General features: G+C 60.6%; 3 protein-coding genes across 3 annotated transcripts; 2 read left to right on the top strand and 1 right to left on the bottom strand.

Annotated features, from left to right (window-relative positions):
- Positions 1–399: 399 nt before the first annotated feature.
- On the top strand, positions 400–2,515 carry VTJ83DRAFT_6701 (uncharacterized protein; the record flags this gene model as incomplete). The annotated part of the gene is made up of 2 exons (XM_071013442.1): positions 400–1,530; positions 1,607–2,515. 2 exons carry the CDS (start codon positions 400–402, stop codon positions 2,513–2,515), a joined length of 2,040 nt encoding a protein of 679 aa, XP_070864328.1.
- Positions 2,516–3,627: 1,112 nt separating this feature from the next.
- Positions 3,628–6,748, top strand: VTJ83DRAFT_6700 (uncharacterized protein; the record flags this gene model as incomplete). The annotated part of the gene is made up of 2 exons (XM_071013441.1): positions 3,628–4,760; positions 4,816–6,748. 2 exons carry the CDS (start codon positions 3,628–3,630, stop codon positions 6,746–6,748), a joined length of 3,066 nt encoding a protein of 1,021 aa, XP_070864327.1.
- Positions 6,749–15,071: 8,323 nt separating this feature from the next.
- On the bottom strand, positions 15,072–16,400 carry VTJ83DRAFT_6699 (uncharacterized protein; the record flags this gene model as incomplete). Its single annotated transcript, XM_071013438.1, has 2 exons — positions 15,072–15,306; positions 15,382–16,400. The coding sequence occupies 2 exons, from the start codon at positions 16,398–16,400 to the stop codon at positions 15,072–15,074; spliced, it is 1,254 nt and encodes a 417-aa protein (XP_070864326.1).
- Between the last annotated feature and the right edge of the window lie 2,485 nt (positions 16,401–18,885).

Genomic DNA, 18,885 nt, shown 5'->3' with positions numbered 1-18,885 from the left:
GGTCGTCGGCGCAAACGGGGGTTTGTTTTCCTTTTGGGTCGGTTGATTGGCGGGGAGTTTGAGATTGCAAGACGTGAGCTTTGGGCGAGAATATTTTTTGGCGGTGAGCCGTGGCAGAAAACCCCACCGTGCATGACGGCAGCGGCAGCGGATGGACCTGAGGCCGGTCAGGCGGGCGGCCCGGGCCCACAACGGAGAGTGGGGCCCTCTTGGCTCCTTGGCCCGGCCGAGTGGGGCTGGGCTCCAAATGGAAATGGAAACTCTTGGCAAGCTCGTGACAGCGCGTCAATGGGCATGCGCCGACGCGCGACACACACTCTTCTGGGACGCTCAACCAGCCAATTCGGCCGGCCGTTTGACGCAAACGACACGCAGAAGTGGAACGTCACCTCCAAAAAAATGCCTCCGAGGGAGATCCTCGACTCCGAGGACGACGGCAGCGAGTTTGGCGAGGAAGATGCCGGGTTCAACTACAACGACCAGGGCGGAACCGACCAAGTCGACGTGAGGGACGTGCCCCGCGACATCGAAGTGCCCGCGTCCCACACCAACAGCACCACCACGGGTTCGACGGATCCTTCTTTTTTTCAGCACATTTACGACCGGCACCAACAGCACCAGCATCAGCACCAGCAGCCAACCATCGCCGACACCCAGAGCTTTATACCCGACACCGTGCCCAACACCACCCGGTCGCTAGCTTCGGAGGCTGAGGTGGTCGACCTGACAGGCGTGCCCACCCCCAGGAAGAGCGCCGACGACGACCGGGAGGCCGCGGGAGGCTCCTCGGCCAGGTCAAGGCGGGATGCCTCCGCCCGCACGTATGGAAAACGCAACGCTGCCCAGCCGAGCCCCGAGCAGAAAGCGGGGGGGCGGGAGCATGGTGATGATGGAGGAGCGGTGGACGATCCCTTGCAAAACCCCCCTGCCACCCTCCTGTTTACGCTGGACCCGTATGCCTTTCCCGATGCGACGCCGCCGGCCAGGAGGCGTGCTCGGGGGAGCCAAGAAGGGGTCCGTGAAGGGGTCCCCGCAGCGGCTTTCTCGGCTTCCGGGCCGTCCACGACGACGCAGGAGCTCAGCAGCAGCCCCGTGATGCTCGTGCCGACGGAGGCACCCCGACAGAACAACCGGAAGAGGAAAGCAGCCGCGGCGGCCACGACGGAGGCACCTGGTAGCAGCAGTGGCATGCTTACGGTTTATGGCGTTGCCGCTGCCGCTGCCGCTGCCGGCGCAGAAACCGAGTCCACCCCCCCAGACACCCTGCCTCTGTCGGTATACCTTCAGCCTAGCACCCTGACGGCCAGCCAAAAGCAAGAGTACAGGGTCATCCACCTGTCCTCGCAGCCAGGGTCGCTGGAGCCGGTCATGGACCATCCGCCGTCATTTGTACCGGAGATCAGCGGCGGCAGCTCGCTTCGATCAAGCGATGCTACAGTTGTCTGCCCCACACCGAGCTACGCCCGTCTGCCCAGGGAGGAAGGGGATGGGACTGACGAAACGGGTGGTGTGGGGGATATGGGCTACCAGGTTTGTCTCCTTTCAATGGGTGTCCCCTCCAAGGCCAGATGGCGGGCTAATTTTTTTTTTTTTTTATTTACCACAGTCCTCCCCTGATGTCCTGATCGACATGACCGCCTCGACAAGCAGCACGAGGTCAAAAAAGGCCAGAGTCAAGGCGATCTTGTCCAGCGGACGAATGGAACCGGACCTGGAGGCTCCTCCTTCGACAAACAGGGCCAGGAAGAAGAGGGTCTTTCGCGAGGTGGATGACTCGGAGGACGAGTTTGATCCAGCGAGAGACGGCATGCCACAGCCCATCCTTCAAGGCGAAGAGATGGCCATGCACGAGGAAAACACGGTTGACAACGGTTCGGCGGCGGCCGAGATGGAGGGCGCCAACAACGACGAACCCATGGAAGCAACAGCAACGCCGGGCCCGAAGGCCCCAGCCAAGAGCAAGCGGAGCCGGAAGAAGAAGGTTGATGCGTCGAGCGCGGCCGAACCCGCATCCGGCGCCACGATGCCGCCCGAACCGCCGGCAAAAAGAAAGCGCGGCCGCCCTCGCAAGCCTGACGCGTCCAGCAAGGCGGCCGAGCCGGCTGCGCCTGTTGAGCCGGTTGAGCCGACCGAGCAGCCAGAACCCCCTGTCGAAGAGACGGCTCGTACAAGAGCAGAAAATGATTCTGCGGCCGGCGAGGAGCCTTCGGCTCGGCCCTTCTCGGAGCTGGAGCACAACTCGCAGCCCGGACCCGCCTCGGGCGCCGAGGGCTCGGATGGCGTTGGCGAACGCGGCGCAACGGAGGAGAAGGAGAACGGCTCGCCGGAAGCACCAGGCAATGATGCCAAGAAGGATGATCAGGAGGATGGAGAGCTCAAGACAAGGGGCAAAGACGCGGGCGCCGGGACGGGCAAGGGACTTGATCTCCTCAAGGGGAAGGGGAAGTACCGCGTGGGCCTGAACAGAATGTCGAGGGTTCCTTCGCTTTTGAAGGTGATCAAGAAGCCGACGTGACGGTGGGCTTTGACGGAGACGGGAACGAGCAGGGCCCATGGAGGTGTCACCTCGTTGGCGTTGCATGGCTTGGCATGGCGTTGGAAGGAGGAGGGGGAAAAGGAGAAGGCGGAGTATGGCTGGCGGGAATTGCTCTTTTTTTTTTTTTTTTTTTTTTTTTTTTTTTTCTTGCGGATACCCTGGTGGCTGGTTGCAATGAGCTCGGTTTCAAATTTTCAGCTTGTCTTTTTTTTTCTTGTCCTGTCTGCCGGTCTCCGAACGGTTGATGTCAAATGTTGAGCTGGTAGTGTAGGGAGGTGTTCAGGAACGGCTGGCTGAGGGTCAAAGTAAAAGAGACCCAGGGTTAGCTACCCGGTAGGTATCACACAGCAATTACTTCGTACTGCGTACACAGGGTGTGGAAGATGGCAGAGATGGAGGGTTGGCCGTGGGGCCCGGTGAGAGAGCCGTTCCCTTGGCACAGCAGCTGACCGACCACCTGGGCTCTGGACACAACGTCCATTGTGGATCCTCGTGGGTGGCCAATAGGTGAGGTGGGTGGCCTGGTGACCGGGGCCAAGAGTTCCCCAGGTTTTCCCCCACAGCCCAACGGCAGGCGACAGGCGACAGGCGGCAGGCGGCAGGCGGCAGGCGGCGCGCGCAGGCAACAATTCCCGGTTGACCCCCAACCACGTCATCAGACCCAGGACCCGATCCTGGTCTTGGCCCCAACAAACAACCGGCGGCCCTGGATGGTGACTTGCATCTTGCTGCAGTTGCAACGTCAACGGTTGGATTCCAGGCCTTGCTGCCTCGCTTTTGTTTGTCCATGACTGCTTCTCCTTCGTCGGCGGCTTGGTCCATCGTGCGCCAGACGACTCTCGCGCTGCCCTCTGTCTCGGACGCTGCCCGCCGTCTGGCTTGGACCGTTTTTTTGGGTTGACCACACCCTGTCCCTCCCCCCTTCATGTGGCTGCCATAGCCATCACTTGGCGGTGTGCAGCGTCTTCCGCTCTCCCTGATCTTGTCTTCGTCTCGCCATCGTCCCCCAGAAACTCCTAGGAATGTCTTGATCGCAACCCCCCCCTCCCTCCACGAGCTCTCCTCGACCCGGCAGCCAGCAGCCAGCAGCCATGGCCGCTTCCCACCACCACCACCACCACCACCACCACCACCACACCCTCCAACCACCCTGCCGCCTTGCCCCCATCCCGGCGCCTCCTCCCGTCAAAGGCCTCGAGGACATCCCCCCCATCCGAGCGCACTTCTTCTACTCGTCGCACATCCCCATCGACGACCCCCTCGCCCCCGCCACCATTGTTGCCAGCTCCGACGCTCGCCAGGCCAAGCTGCCGCTGCGGCCCTTCTCGCCCGCCGACAACGCCGAGCTCGAGCGCGCCTGGCTTTCGCTTTCTTCCGATCGTGCCCGCTACAACCATGACTATGCCCGCCGCCCCAACAGCCCCAGCCCTGCCTTGGAGAGGGAGGTCGCCGAAAAGGTGGCCGCCATCGTCGGCTTGCTGGCCGCCAAACATAAGGAGAAGCATGACCGCGAAGGCCCGCCGCCGCCGCCGGCCGCCGACGGGCTGAGCTCGGGCCCCGCAACCGCGAGCGTGCCGGTTTGCTGCCCCGAGCTCGAGATCGACGCGTCCGCCGAGCTGAGGAAGGAGTTCTGCGCCCTGACCCGTCGCAAGCTCCCTGCCTTGGACCAGGACCGCGTCCTCGAGGCCGTCATGAGCCAGCTGGTTCGGCTGAGGATGGAGTCCGAGACGGCCGCAAGGACGGCGACGCCGTCCGAGATGGCGGGGTCGGTGCCGCCGGCGCTCACCCGGGCCGCGGCCCAGCTTGCGGCGAGCCTCGGATCGCGTGCGGCGACTCCGCCGCTGGACGGCCCCCCCCTCGCCTCCAGCCTGCCGGCAGGCGGGCCCGGGCTCGTGCGGCCGCCCCCGCTGGACGACGGCATCTCCGGGAAGCCCTTTGTGCGCGTCGAGCCAAGCTCCCGGTCGAACCGGTCGTCCGGGATCGCGACGCCGGACGACAAAGACAAACCCCCGAGGAGCACGCTGAGAGGGAGGCCCCGCGGGGACAGCCAAGCGTCGAAGCGCGGCCGGCCGGTCCTGCAGGACAAGCTGGAAGACGCGGTCGAGGTTCCTGTGGGCATCTCGAGGTTGCACATGGTCTCGCTGCCCGTGCTGCAGATGAAGCCCCTCTACTGGTCCCCCGTCAACGACATCGCCACGGTGCTGCGGGCGACGTGGTTCTACAGGTACGTCCGTCTTGTGTTCCGAGATGCTCGGCCGTCGCTAACGCGCTCTTCGTAGGGACACCATGGTGCCGGTGGAGCCCGGCGTCGCGAACCAGCTGGAGGCCGGGTACCGCGAGCTCCGACCCTGGACCGAGACGTGGAGAGACGAGCTCAAGTCGGCGCTCGACGTTGGCGCGCTGGGCGAGGAAAAGATCTCGCATCGCCTCTGGCCCGACGACGCAGACAAGCAGTTCAAGACCCGGGACGGCCTGCCCCCCGAGCCCCTCCTGTCCTCCGATCCGTTTTGCGCCGCCCGCTGCTTCCGTGGCGAGGCCGCCGCAGAAGGCTCGCTCGAGCCCGTTCGCTCGGAGCTTGACACGGCGATGCCCCCGCCCGAGGCGAGAACGTACGCGAAAGCCCACGTCATCTACAAGGACGCCACGACGGCGTTTCTGCTCAAGCCCAGCCAGAAGCCATCCGCCTACTACGGCCGACGGCCCCTCTCCAAGATCATGAAGGGCATCGCCGTAGGGCTGCCCGTCGTGCGCGGCTTTGATTGGGCCGTCTGGGAACGCGTCAATGACAAGCGAGCCGCGGCGCGTCGCCGGGCGGCCGCGGCGGCCGCGGTCTTGCCGACGGAGCTTCGCCATGCGGCCCGGCAGGGGGCTTGTCCGGGCTGCGAGCTGGAGAAGGAGCGGGGCCAGGTCACGGACCTGGTGCTCGTGGCCCACGGCATCGGCCAGAAGCTGTCGGAGCGCGTCGAGAGCTTCCACTTTACCCACGCCGTCAACGGCCTCCGGCGAGCCGTGAACATTGAGCTCGAGTCCCCCGCCGTCAAGTCGATCCTTCGGCCAGGCCAGCACGGCATCATGGTTCTGCCCGTCAACTGGCGGCATCTGGTGAACTTTGAAGATGATCTCGACGGCAACCGCGCCAACGACGAGGGGGGCAAGGCGGCCTACGCCCCTGACGGCTTCACCCTCAAGGACATCGAGCCGCCGACCATCCCGGCGATTCGGAGCATGATCTCGGACGTCATGTTTGACATTCCCTTCTACATGTCGCACCTGAAGCCCAAGATGATCGCGGCCTTTGTCAGCGAGGCCAACCGCGTGTACCGGCTCTGGTGCCGCAACAACCCCGGCTTCGCGGAGAAGGGCCGCGTCCACCTGATCGCGCACTCGCTCGGCAGCGTCATGTCCATCGAGGTGCTCTCCCGGCAGCCCACGCGGGTGCCGCGGCCGCTGGACCTCTCGACGCCTGCCCCCGACACGCGCTTCTTCGAATTCGACGTGACCAACCTGTTCCTGCTCGGCAGCCCGGCAGGCTTCTTCCTGCTGCTCGAGCGCGGCGGCCTGGTCCCCCGCCGCGGCCGCCTCAAGCCTGGCGCCAGCGCGGCCGACGCGGTCGCCAAGGAGGTGGTCGGCGACGTCGGCCTGTTCGGCTGCCTCGCCGTCGACAACATCTACAACATCCTCGCCAAGGAAGACCCCATCGCCTACCTGCTCAACGGCACCATCGACCCGCTCTACGCCGACGGCCTCCGCACCGCCTACGTCCCGAGCATCCACACCTCCTTCTTCCAATCCGTCAGCAACACCTTCATGCGCGGGCTGACGGGCGCCCCGGCCGCCCCGGCCGCGAGCCCTGCCGCTCCGCCATCGGGCGACGGCCACGACGCCTACTCGTACCCAACCAACATGAAACCTTTGGCGCGTCTGCCCTCGCAGCTGGAGCTCGAGGTGCACGACTTCACGCGCGAGGAGATCGCCGAGAAGAAGGCCTTCTTGCTCAACGACAACGGGCAGATCGACTACTTCCTGCGCTCGGGCGGCGGCCCCCTCGAAATCCAGTACCTCAACATGCTGGGCGCGCACACCAGCTACTGGACCAACCAGGACCTGGTGCGCATGCTGTGTCTGGAGGTGGGACGCGTGCCGGGGAGACAGCACACGTTGCCGAGCATGAGGGCGATGAAGAAGGGGAACGGGAGGTTTGGCGAGGTTTGAGATTGGATGTTGCAGTTTTTTTTTCTTTTTCCTGGTGGTTTGTTCGTTATATTTTTGCCTTTTGTTCTGTTGGGGGACCGGTCCTTTGGAGGCTTGGTGGGTTAGACCGCGTGGGGGCATTGCGATGGCGTTTGGAATACCTGGGCGTTGCGGCTTGGTTAGACATGACATCAGAATGGTTGGGGTACAAGACGGAGGGCATACCCGCCGATACTTTGGCATCCATGAGCGTCCATGGACATGCATGGTCACTAGATATGCTGGTGTTGTGTGTGTGTGTGTGTATGCCTACGAGACTTTAGATCGGGCACCGCGTACGAGACAATCATGATACGCATCATTCCTTTGCAGCCATCTCTCGATCCCTGCACGTGGACGCATGTCGGCATGGCTCCTGCTGCTGTCGTCTGTTGGTGTTTTGTATGTCGATGGTATGCTAGAGCGACGGGCTTGCACCGGACAGATCACGACACTACGTCACCGACCAGCAGGTAGACAGACAGATTACCACCTTCGGCGCTGGCTGCGCTCGGGCCGAGAACCGCTCTGGCCCTGTGGTATGTGGAGGCAACGTTGCTGTGGTTTACGGCGACCCTCTCTGGGACGCCACGGGCAAGTGTTGCCACGCGCGGGTGATGGCTGTGTTTTGTGAGTCGCCCACGGACGGGACGGGGTGCCATGCCGTGCATCAGTCATTGGCCATTTCATCATGTATCATCGTCAAGGAATCGGCCACAACATGACCGACGAGAGCATGCCGTCGTGCCCATGATGGGTAAGCGGGCATGCTGGAAGTTGCTTCTTCCCTTTTTTTTTCTTTTTTTTTTTTTCGAGCCCGTGCCGGCGGCATGGGTAGGCAAGGCAGCACGCTTCTTAATCGATCATGCCAAACGCTGGACAGGCGGATGACGGCCGGTCCGGTCGGTTCCTTTCTGGGTGCTGACGGTGGTAGTTAATTCGTCGTTGTATCTGAAACAAGACACTTTTACCATGCATGCATGCATTCAATGCACGAGCTGCTATTTCTTTCCCGTCCCCGTCCCGACGGTTGCCTCGACCTCGCCTCACCCCGCCCGGCGATGACCTCGTCCCGAGGGAGAAGGGGGGGGGGGGGCGGTCTTAACATAGGATGGGCGCGATCCGTGCATGTCGACAAAGATAGAATTGGCCAGCGGCTATCCGGCGAAACAGAAAACGTACAAGCACGGGGGGGAACATGAAAAGGGTAGCATTGGCCTGCAGAAGAGCTGTTAGATTCTGGGTAGGATCAGGGCCCCCGATCTGGGTGACAGAGACCAAGAAGCAGTCTGCAGAACCCCTCTGCTTCATCCTCTCTCTCTGAGTCCTGGTTTTCATCTATCTCCCAACGCCCTCAACGTTCCAAGCAACACAGGGCACGGCCCCTCGATAGATATACCCATGATGGAAAGACAGTGCGGTGTGTGTTAGCTCCTTGGGTGTCCCAAGCCGAACCAAGGACAACAACAACAACAAGCTTCGGAGATGGAATCCAACCCCGTTCCTAAGTTCCGCTCCATCCTCCAGCGGCGCCCGGTGACGTCAGGTCTAGGGATCGTACAGCACCTGGCAGAGTATCGCACTGGGAAGCTTGAATCGGAGACTTAGACCTTCACCAGACCCCTCATGTTTCATCCTGCCCGACGGTCAAGTGCAGGGTCGTGGTAGGTAGCCCACGCGGCCAACGCCCGCAGCTCGGCACTGTACTCCTGTCGGCAGGCCGTTGCATTGCATTAGCGTTATGTGCGATGGGGAGCGTCAACTACATGACAGAAGGCCATCGACGGCGTTGGCGGCGCTAACGTTGATCTGCATGCGCCTGACTTTTGCCGCGGAAAGGGGGGCACGATCAATGACATTCCCCGCCCCTTACAATACAACGGTGGACAGACGTCTAAGCGCACGCGGTGTCAAAGAGCCCGGTTCACGGATGATATCCGGTGTTTGTGGCGTCTGGTTCTTCAAGATCATCGAGATGCGTGCTTTGATCAGTGATTGTGTAGATGGGGAACGACATATCTTGGGGGCAAGCCACCCCTCCGAAGTGAAGCAGGGCGAGAGGGGAAGAGTACCCGCCCATCTGATGCTCCAACGATTCGCCTCTTCCCTCCTGTCTGGCCGGGGAACCGTCACAGAAAGGCCGGGGTGAAGAACGGCCATCCCTCTACAAGCCGGATCCCGCACGCCTGCCGGAGAAATCTAGACCATCTGGATTTCCGTGGACCCTGAGAAAGAGATACCTTGTCGACGCGGGATTAGGGCGGTTCGCCGCATGCGCTCAACCACAGCAGGGCGGGGTGACTTTTCACCATTCCTACCAGGAAAAGATGCTGGCTCTGTGGGGGAGTCGAGTTTCGTTTTGGTTTTGCACAGACGGGCCAGGGGAGGTGATCTCGTCATCTGCCCCGTGGGCGGATGCATGAGATGATCTGATCTTCCCTTCGCTGCCGTTCCTAGCCAATAATTAGGTCCTATTCAGAGCAGCAGTCGTGGAGATTGGTGGCATTCATTCTACAGCAGTTGGGAGCCGCCGCCGTCGCGTGGTACATGACGGGGGGATTCTCGGCGATATCGCGGTCCATATGCGTCGCTGGCCCCCCCTCCCTGAGCTATATTTTGTGAAGAGGTATGGGCCGTCACTTGGTCTGTCGGAGTCCCGGCTTCCATCCCAAGCCGAGATGGTCGCAAGTCGCCAACCAACACCTTCACAACACTTACCAACCGTTCTTCTCCCCCGGACGTTGCCATTTGGGACGACCGGTCCTGGCTCTGTCGATGCAGATAACTACCACAGCCCTGCGTAACTCGGGATCCAATGGAAATTGGACCTCGCCGGGTGCATTGTCTTTCGGACCGTGTTCCTGCCGATCCCATGCCCCTTTGGTATCAGCAGCTGGGCTGAATACTCGTCACACTCCAGTAGCACATGAAACCCCCGGGAAGAAACCTTGAAGCAACCCTGGTTGATGCATGCACGCGCGTGCATGAGAACCAGACAAAGCCATCCCGGTCCCGAGGGGTTGGGCCCACGACCGAGCTCGTCTCTTGTGACTTTGTGACCTTTTGGTTTCGGAGAAGCAGTCTTGTCTGTACACATGATTTTTTTTTTGTGTCCCATCGCATGCAAGACGCATGGCCGAGACGCGCTCTCCTACAAAAGACAGCGTCCGTGACGTACCATGCCTAACGTTACCGTTTGCTGGAGGAGTTGCCGCCAGAGGCTCCAACCCCTGGTTGCTGGAACCAAACGCCCTGCAGCGACAGCGTGGTACAGTGGTCTGGGCAGGAATCGAGGAAAGGCCATTGGCCGTCCCGTAACCCCATCCTCCTCCATCCCGCTCTCACGGAGCCCTTCCACTCTCACGTTGACATCTCGTCGTCGTTGAGGGGTCAATGCCGGGCGTGGCTCAAGCCAAGCCGGCCCTAGGGATGCACGATTGCGGCGGTGGCGGGTCTCCTCCCTCCGCGTGTGCGGTTCTTTCACCCTTCTCCTCCCCTGACCACCCAACGGTGACGGAAAGGGCCGAGAAAGCGGCGCAGCAAACCCGGGGCAGCGGCGGCGGCGGCGGCGGCTAGGAGTTGCGCCGCGTGAGGTTCACCCGGAGATATACGCGATAGACGCGAAACGACCCAAAACCACGGGTCGGAAGGCCGCTTGCGGGTGGTGGCCGTCGACGAACGATATCGCGATCGGTGTAGGAGAGCGTCATGGTCGGTGTGCGAAGGAGAAAATGCCTACTCGGGTAGGAAACAAACAAACAAAAAAAACCGGAGAGCCCGAGGATCAAGTAAGTATGCACAAATGATCAAGTTCAACGCCCGGAAACGAGACCTAGGGACGGCCAGGGAAGCTTAAAGTAACATCCCAATCGTCGAGCAGAGACGCCACAGAGAACTTCCAGTCACGTATAGTACTCTCTTCGTACACGGGTCTGGAAATCATGGATCAAACAGATGCTGCATCTCTTTCAGGCCAATCATTCCCAAACCAAGACACATGGCACATGGCTCCCGCTCAACAAGCCGGTTTTCTGTCCGCATCGTCTGACTGAAACCGTCCCGATGTGCAAAAGCGCTCCATTGTCAGAGGCATCGAGGGATGCACAGGTCCATTCCTGCTCTCCGACCACGGGGGGCGTGGAACAAACAAGGAGGCTTCTGGGCTAACTTCTGGGCTAAATACCGAGCGTGCCCGAGCAACAACCGCATCAAGGTGGTGCGCTATCCGTCTACCCGTAGGGTAGGGTAGGTAGCACGCCGCATTGGGCATATCGCTACGTTTTTGTTCGCGGGGAGCGACGCAGAGGACACGCGGTCGATGCAGGCTGGTGGACGGTCCTGTACGCAGCAAGGCGACGCAGGCGGGTTTCTTGGCGGACGACGCAGAAGCGCCAGAGCGCCATTGCCCCGCCTTCCCGCCTGTTAGCTTCACCGCCCTCTCGAGGACCCAATTCAACCTGCATCATGGAGGCCTTGCCGGCGTCCCGCAGTCGCTTCCATGCTCAACGCAGGACCCCGTGTCCATCAACGTTGCAACGATCAACGTGGTAGAAGGTGCGCCGGCGGGTGCTGGCAAAGGACAAAGTGGTGGGTATACCTGCTGTGTACGCAGTATAGTATAGTAGGTAGCCAAGGTACCTGAAGCTGTGTAAGTTGTTGGCCATGCCGCGCTTGTTTCTCGCCATGTCCTTCGCTGCTCCGGCCCCGCTTTTTTTGCCCTACGGCCACGGGAGCACTAATTAATTCCCTCTTCGGGACGTCGGTCTGGCGCGTGTGATTGTGAGAAACCGCCGAAAACGTCGCGGGGAAAGAAATCAACGTTTTGTGCCTAGTGCGACGGCTAGCCCCCCCCCCCCCCCCCCCCAAGCCCAAGGCATCAGCATTTTCTTGCACCTCATTCGAACAAATCCGACAAGGTCCCTGAACCTCTCAACCTGGAAAGGATAAGTCATCCCCACGAAGCACGGCATGGACAACGGAGGGGGCTTGTGTGCTCTTCGCTACCGCGCGACAGCGTCTTGTCTTCGGGCCGTTTTGCAGGGCCATGCGCTACGTACCGTTAATAACTAGTTAGTGCGAGCACATGGTGGTAGTAGGGACCAGGACAGCGGTCCCCCGCGGACCCTCCCCGTCGGAGCCGGGCCCCAGGCCTAGCGTCAAATCGCCCGCGCTTCCGGCCGGGCAGCCCTGGCAGCCGGCGGCGATCCTATCGATTGGCATCCGCTTGGGGACGGGGGGGGGGAGATCTCCTCAACGCGGAGATTTCTTGCGCGTGCGCACAGGCGCAACAACCCCCAAGCCTTTGCGTTGTTTCCTTTCCCCTAAAGGCAGCCCTGCATCATGCGATGCCCAGAGACAACGTCCGTTTTGCAACCCCGGAGGGCAACCAGGAACCCACCATTTCGACACAGGGACCGTGGAAGAAGACCCGGGGATGCTCACACCCAAGAAGATCCTTTCCAACAGGGGTTTGCACACAACATTTCCCCCCGCCCAGCCCTGCCGAAATTACAGCCGCATGGATGGGGCAAGTGGACGGTGGGCGGACGGCCCGGCGAGAAGACGCCGCGCCTCCCCCGGGAACCTTGGTGGCTTGCAGCAAAAAAAAAAAAAAAAAAATCATCTGTATGGACATGTTCCGTACGCATACACGCCATTCGCACACCGAGGTCCGCTGCTGCACTTGCTGCAAACTGCCGTCGTTGCGTTATTCGTTAGCGCATGCCAGCAAAATGCCCTTTGGCTCCGGCTCTCGTGCCGAACCCGAAATCCGACCGAAGCCATAAACCACGCGATGGTGATCCAGTTGCTGCGAGAGGAGGAGGAGGGAGGGGGCGTGTGCGTGGATGAGAAGAGAGTGAGAAAAGAAAGAAAGAAAAAAAAAAGCCCGCCCTCCTTCTCGTCTTGGCTGGCGCATCCTCTGCGTCAAAGCCGTCAGGGCCAGGGCAGCAGACACCCCTCAAAAATGCACATGTTTGCTCGCTCGCTCGCTCGCTTCTGTACTGCAATTCTGGCCGAGCGACCTGGGCTGACGGGGCTGGGTGTGACGCCGGGCTACGGTCCCTCTTCCTTCGTAAAGGCTTGAGACATGCCGGTTGCCGTGCAGATGGCCTTGCCTTTGCTCGAGTGGTGGATAAACGCGACGGTGGGGGGAGAGCCAAGAGAGAAAGGAGAGCAACCCGCCAACCAGCCAACCAGCCAACCAGCCAACCAGCGAGCCAGCCAGCCAGCCCTACGGGGAAGTAAGCGGGAACAGAAGAGGGCGATGACGTGCGTGGGCGAGCATGTGGGTTGGCCCAAAGCCCTCTCTCGTTCGTAGCCATCTACATACGTACGGTGCTCGGCCGTCCGGACCTTTCCCCGTGCCACCATCAACCAATACGGTCATGAAGCCGTCGTCTCCTGGCAGGCTGCCTGCTGAGAGGAGGGGCTGAGTGTCATTGTTCTCATCATCATCATCATCACCACCACCACCACCACCACCAAGATGACTGGCAAGCCACCCGAACGTTGGCGTACTATAGTGCCCGCGGATCTGCGGCCTTCCGGCTGCAGTAGCACCCAATCCCGCCCCCAAGCGAGGCCTTCGTCGTTGTCTTGTTGTGTTTGTGTGTGTGTGTGTGTTGCGCCGTGTTCTGTGTCAGCAGCCACGCTCACGTCTTAAGATAGTCGTTACGTGGTTGCTTGTGCCCCTGCTGAACCGTCGGAGCCATGAAATAGCTCCCGGGCGCAAACCCAGCCCATGCAGTCAGGACGAAGCCTTAACACAACCGAGCAAACGAAAAGCAGAGAGAGAGAGAATGCGTGCGTGCGTGTATGTGTGTGTGTGTATGTGTGTGTGTGTGTGTGTGTGTGTGTGTGTGTGTATGTGTGTGTGTGTGTGTGTGTGTGTGTGTGTGTGTATGCGCGCGCGAGGGAGCGCGTGAGTGGGTGGGTGTGTAAGGTGAGCGAGCGATGCGTCACGACAGTGTATCTCCGTGTTTCCCTTTCCGAGTCAGGTCAGGCCCGAGGTCGCAAATGGACAAGACGGAAACAAGAAAACCAAAGGAGCAGCTGATGGAAACCTTGCGGTATTCGTGGAGAGGCTGAGCTGACCTGATGCGTCCCATGAGCCTTACAGATACGACCCTCCTTTTTTTTATGCTGTACCGTCCCCTGAACCGGACAGGAATGCAACACCTCATCTCAGCTGCGGGATTAGAAAGAAAAGAAGGGTGAGGAGGTCAAGCAAGCGATGACGGAATGACAAGAAACCATCCGACGGTGTTTTTGTCGACACGGCTTGGTGACCAATGTCCAGAGAAACCCCCTCCGAAGCAGGAACCGAGAGTTTCTGCGGTTTTGCGCTGCGCCAAACCATTGGCCATCCTCCTCCATCCCTGCCAAAATCAAATATCCCCCCCCCCCCTGTGATTGGCGACTTGTCAACCGTTGGGCGGGTTTGTTCCTGGCCAGGACATGGAGCGGCCCCGGCCTAGTTCGGGCCAGTCCGGCCCCGCGAGATGCAATGGGGTCCGTCTGGGGATGACGATTCGCCCAGCAAAGGCCGGCCCATTGATGAGAGGGAATGGAAAGGTAGAGAGCAGAAAAACAGCTGGCGCGAAGAAGAGGTTCGGACACAGGGGAACCTGAAAGGCCACCTCAGAACCCCCCGGGGCCTGGTGTCTCTTCTGCATGGCTCATGTTGTTGTTCACAATCACACACGAGGAAAAGATGAGCTGCTCCAATGGATTTCAAATCCGCGTGTTTCCATTCCTCCCTCGCAAGCTCCGCGATGCGATCCTTTCTAGAGCCAAATCTAATGCGTACCAATCGCTACCCATTTTCACAAATGCAAAGACAAGAGAAAAGACAGCTGGAAAGTGTGCAATAGAAAAGACTCAATGCAGAGAGATAAAAGTTCATACCCCGTCCTGCAAAGAACAAGAAAGGGCAAGAAAAAAAGAAGAGAAGATATCAACCCGATCACCCGCCGCCCATTGTGTATAATCACCCCTTAAACACCATGCTTCCGTATTCCAAAATTTCACCGTGCCGCCGTACCGCATACCAGTCCATACTCATACAGATCGTTCAAGGAAAAGAAAAAAAGGGGGGAAAGGAACAAGAAAAAGAATTCCACACACCCACCCAGACATCCCAAGCCGCCCCCCCCCCCCCCCCTTAGCCCGACGCCCGCCACCTTTGGTATCTACCCAGACAATCCATGCCCAAACAAACCATAAACAAGAAATGTGGTTGAGTTACAGAGGGTGAGAGAGAAAGAGAGAAAGGAGGAGAAAAAAAACGACCGACGAGGGTCCATCACCTCCCCCAGCTGTGGCCCTGCGAATGGTCGCCGCTCGTGAGCTGCTCCCGGGGCCTCATCGAGGGCGGCATGGAGGCCAGAATGTTCGGTCCGCAGAGGGGCGGGATCGCCATGGGAGGCAGGCCGATGTGGCCCATGGGCGCCATGGGGCGGGGCATGGCGTCGTACGCATCGGCCCGGAGGTCGAGCGTGCCGATGTCGAAGCGCTTGGAGCAGCCGTCTTCCATGTGCCTGAGCGTCTCCGAGTCAGCAGGCTGTTTCCTTGTATCTCGAAGAGGGCCGCGCGGGGCCGGGTAAAAAGCTCACCTCCTCAGCGTATCCTTCCTCGCAAACATCCTCGAGCAGTAGTCGCACTTGTGCGTCCTCTCGCGCAGGTGCACGCTCTGGTGGTGGCGCTGGAGGTCCGTCTTGCGCACAAACTTCTTGGTGCAGTCGGGCACCTGGCACGGGAACGGGTACTCGCGCTTCTCGTCGTGCGTTTCCATGTGCGCCTTGAAGTTGTAGCTGCGGCTAAACAGCTTGCCGCACCCCTTCACCTCGCACTGGAAGTTGGCCTCCTCCTTGGTCGTCAGCCGCCGCTGCGCCCGCTTCGGCCGCGTCGCCCGGTACTGCCGCCGCACGTCGTGGAGGAAAGAGGTGGCCGCCGGAGCCGCGGGAGGCGCCGGGTAGTAGTGCTCCGGCTCGACCGCCGGGTACTCGGGCTTGTGCCATGTCGTCGACCCGGTATCCGAGAGGTAGCCCGTAGAGGCGCTGCTCGTGTAGGCGCCGCTGTCCGAGGGGTACGAGGTGTGGATGGACCGCGGCGAGGGGTAGTGCGAAGCCTCGGCGCTCTGGCCGTAGTCGGAAGCCGTCTCCATCTTGATGCGCGGGGTCATGGGCATGGACGTGTTGGGCGTGTAGGGCGTCCTCAGCGGCATCGCGGGGGACCGAGGGGCAGAGCCGGCGGGCGGGGGGGTCGACGAGTGGATGGAGGGCGGGTGGCTCGCCGGATGGGGGTGGTACATGTCGTGGCCGTAGGGATAGCTTTCGAAGCCGGGGTAGTCGGCCGAGAGGATTCCGGGGATGCCGGCGGCCGACGACATGGGGTGAATCATGGCCGTGCTGCTCCAGTCCGAGTGCCCCATCGAGTCAAGGGGCGGCAGCGAGAGCTCAGGGTCCATGGGAGGGCTCATGCAGGACGGCTCCCCGTAGGCGGTCGAAATCTTGTATTGCTGTTCTACCAGGCCCGGCGAAGGGTAATCAAGCGACGACCTCTCCGAAGGGCAGTAAGTGTTGGCAGGAGACGAAGGCGACCTTGTGAGGGAAGGCGGCGGAGTGTGTTCCATGGCGGATGTCGAGGAGAGGTGGGTGGTGGTGCTGGGGGAGGCGCGAGTTATGTAGTCCGAGAGGCGCTGATGGTTGGTGAACCCGAGCGAGGGAGCGAGGGAGAGAAGGGGGGGGGGGGTGTAAGAATGCCTGCGGCGCGCTGTTACGTGCAGCAGCAGACAAGAGGCACGCTCAGAAAGGACTGGTGAGAGGTCCGATTGGTGTGGTCAGATGCAGTCAAGCTCTCCCGTAAGGAACGGTAGACGAAGGGTGAATAGAGAGAGAGAGGGAGAGAGACAGAGAGAGACGACCAGAAGGAGAATGTGAGGTCGTCGTCAAGGAGAGAGAGGGAGAGAGAGGGATGAGAAAACGCTGCGTGAATGCTCAACGTCCCAAGGACTCGTGGTGCTAAGAGCAAACTCGAATCGAGTTCACGACCCCGTTGATATGAAGGTGTCACAGGCTGAGGGATCAAAGGAACAGGCGTATCCGATGAGGCAGACAACCAAGCTGTCTTATAGACATTTGTAGAACTTGAAGTGGTTTCTGCCTGACTATTAATGATGTAGCTCAACATGGCTGGCTTTCCCAGCTCTGGGGGCTGGCGACGTGTGATGGTGGGAGTGAGAACCTGACCGGGTAGCAGGGGGGTTGTGCAGCTAACGACGCAAGACGAGAGCAGGGGGGGGGGAGGGTACGGGTCAGCACTAGCCTCGCTCTGCAGGAGACAAAGCTGCAGAACAAGGCTGGCCCGCCCCGAAGTGGAAGGATCCGGTTCGACTGACATCGGCAGCATCTGCGATGGGCGGGAGGGCGTGGCCCAAGCCCGGGGGGGGGGGGAGGGGGTGTGCGTGCGGGGACCCCCCCCGGCAGAGAATGGGTGGGCTGTTCGAAATAGAAACGCTACACCCTGTTGGGAGCAGAGCGTCTCAGAGGGCGACAGGGGACCTGAGCAGCCCAACGGAGCCCGGGTGCAGGGGAATTCAGACCACCTGCAGGGGGGAGCCCCTGTCGGGTACCCTCCACTTGCTGAGAGGAACCGTTCATGTTGGCTCCCGTTTTGCCCTTTGTTCCTCGAACCCTGGGCGCGAGGCATGGGCGTGCGCTGCTACCATTCCCCCCGCCATCAGAGTCCAGAGTGAGGACCCATGCTCCGGGAACGGTCAACCGTTCCTGTCGCTCCAAGTACGTGCACGTAGAGTGTGCGTCGCAAACGGCTCGGGAATTCTGCAGAGCCCATCTCAACGCCTGGGACGCGAAGACGGGAACCTGCGGCCGCAGCAGTTTGCTCAGGGCCGGCGACCATGCAATGCGAATCCTCTCAATGCGCATTGTCCGTGGATGAGCAAACCACCACACCCCGCACGGGGGATTGGCCTCGAGCCGTTTCAAGCGACCGGTCCACAGAGAATGCTGTGGCCTGGAGATGCGGCAACATGTCCAGGACGATGGCGTTCGCACATTGCTTCTCCGCGTGTCCAAGGTTCCGGAGCCATATTGCAGGAGCTGGTGACACCGCGGCGGACTTGGTGCGGGGGAGGCGGCCAGCGCTTGCGGCTGTCGGCTGGGCCTGAGCTTCACCTCACCACTTGGCCAGATGGACAGTCTCGTCGGGTCCATATTTTCACCTGCAGGAAATTGAAGGTGAAGTGAAGGATGTGTCAATGTTGAGCATGGCCCGTTGCCTCGCGCGGGCTCCCAGACCGATCTTGACAAATACCGAGTCCTGAGCCCTTGCCAACGTGGAACCGGCCGCTGCCATGCCGGAGCTGTCTCCATGGAAGGGAAAACGACCGAGAAACGGTACTGCCGAGAAACGGACCATAAGCGCAGCCGCGCCAGCCCAGGCTGGCGGCATTTGTTGGATGACAGCCGATGTGAGAACCTCTGAGCATCCACTTTTTGGCCCCCAATCGCGCAGCACGGCCCCCACGGTTGGCGCGGCTTTCGGCGGCAATGTTGCCAATAGCACCGCGCTCGAGTGGGGTTTTCCATGACGAAGCCTTGACTGATCTCATCAAACTCATACCAGGTACCAGTTCTTGACGCTTATCTGTGGCGGGAAAGCCGGCAGCTTTTTTTTTTTTTTTTTTTTTTTTTTTTTGCGTGTTTTGGAGCGACGAGGAAGATGAAGATGCACACATGTGGTGGTGTGTTTTGCGTTTGGTTTGTTGGTGAGCTTTGTGAGCTTTGTTGGTGGAGATTTATTATTCGACGTGGAGGTGCAGCGACAGATCGGTCAAGAGATGGGAGATGGAGCCGAGAGGGACCCACCCCGCGCATCATGATTCGCCCGATTGCGACGTTAACGTTACCACACACAACGTTTAATCTTGGATGAGATGAGTTTGAGATCTGCCTGGACGTGAGAGCGAGCGCATCGGTCACCCCCTTGTCCCTGCGGGCATTGCCATGGCATGCCGCAGCACAGGACTCTACACCAGCCATGGATGTCTTGCAAATCTTCAATGGAGCTACACAGCAGGTTGGGGCCGCAGCACTCGG

Source organism: Remersonia thermophila, chromosome 6 (assembly GCF_042764415.1).
Source record: "Remersonia thermophila strain ATCC 22073 chromosome 6, whole genome shotgun sequence".
Lineage (NCBI taxonomy): Eukaryota > Fungi > Ascomycota > Sordariomycetes > Sordariales > Chaetomiaceae > Remersonia > Remersonia thermophila.
Note: the sequence above shows the minus strand (reverse complement) of the source record. Positions and strands in the feature narration are given on the sequence as shown.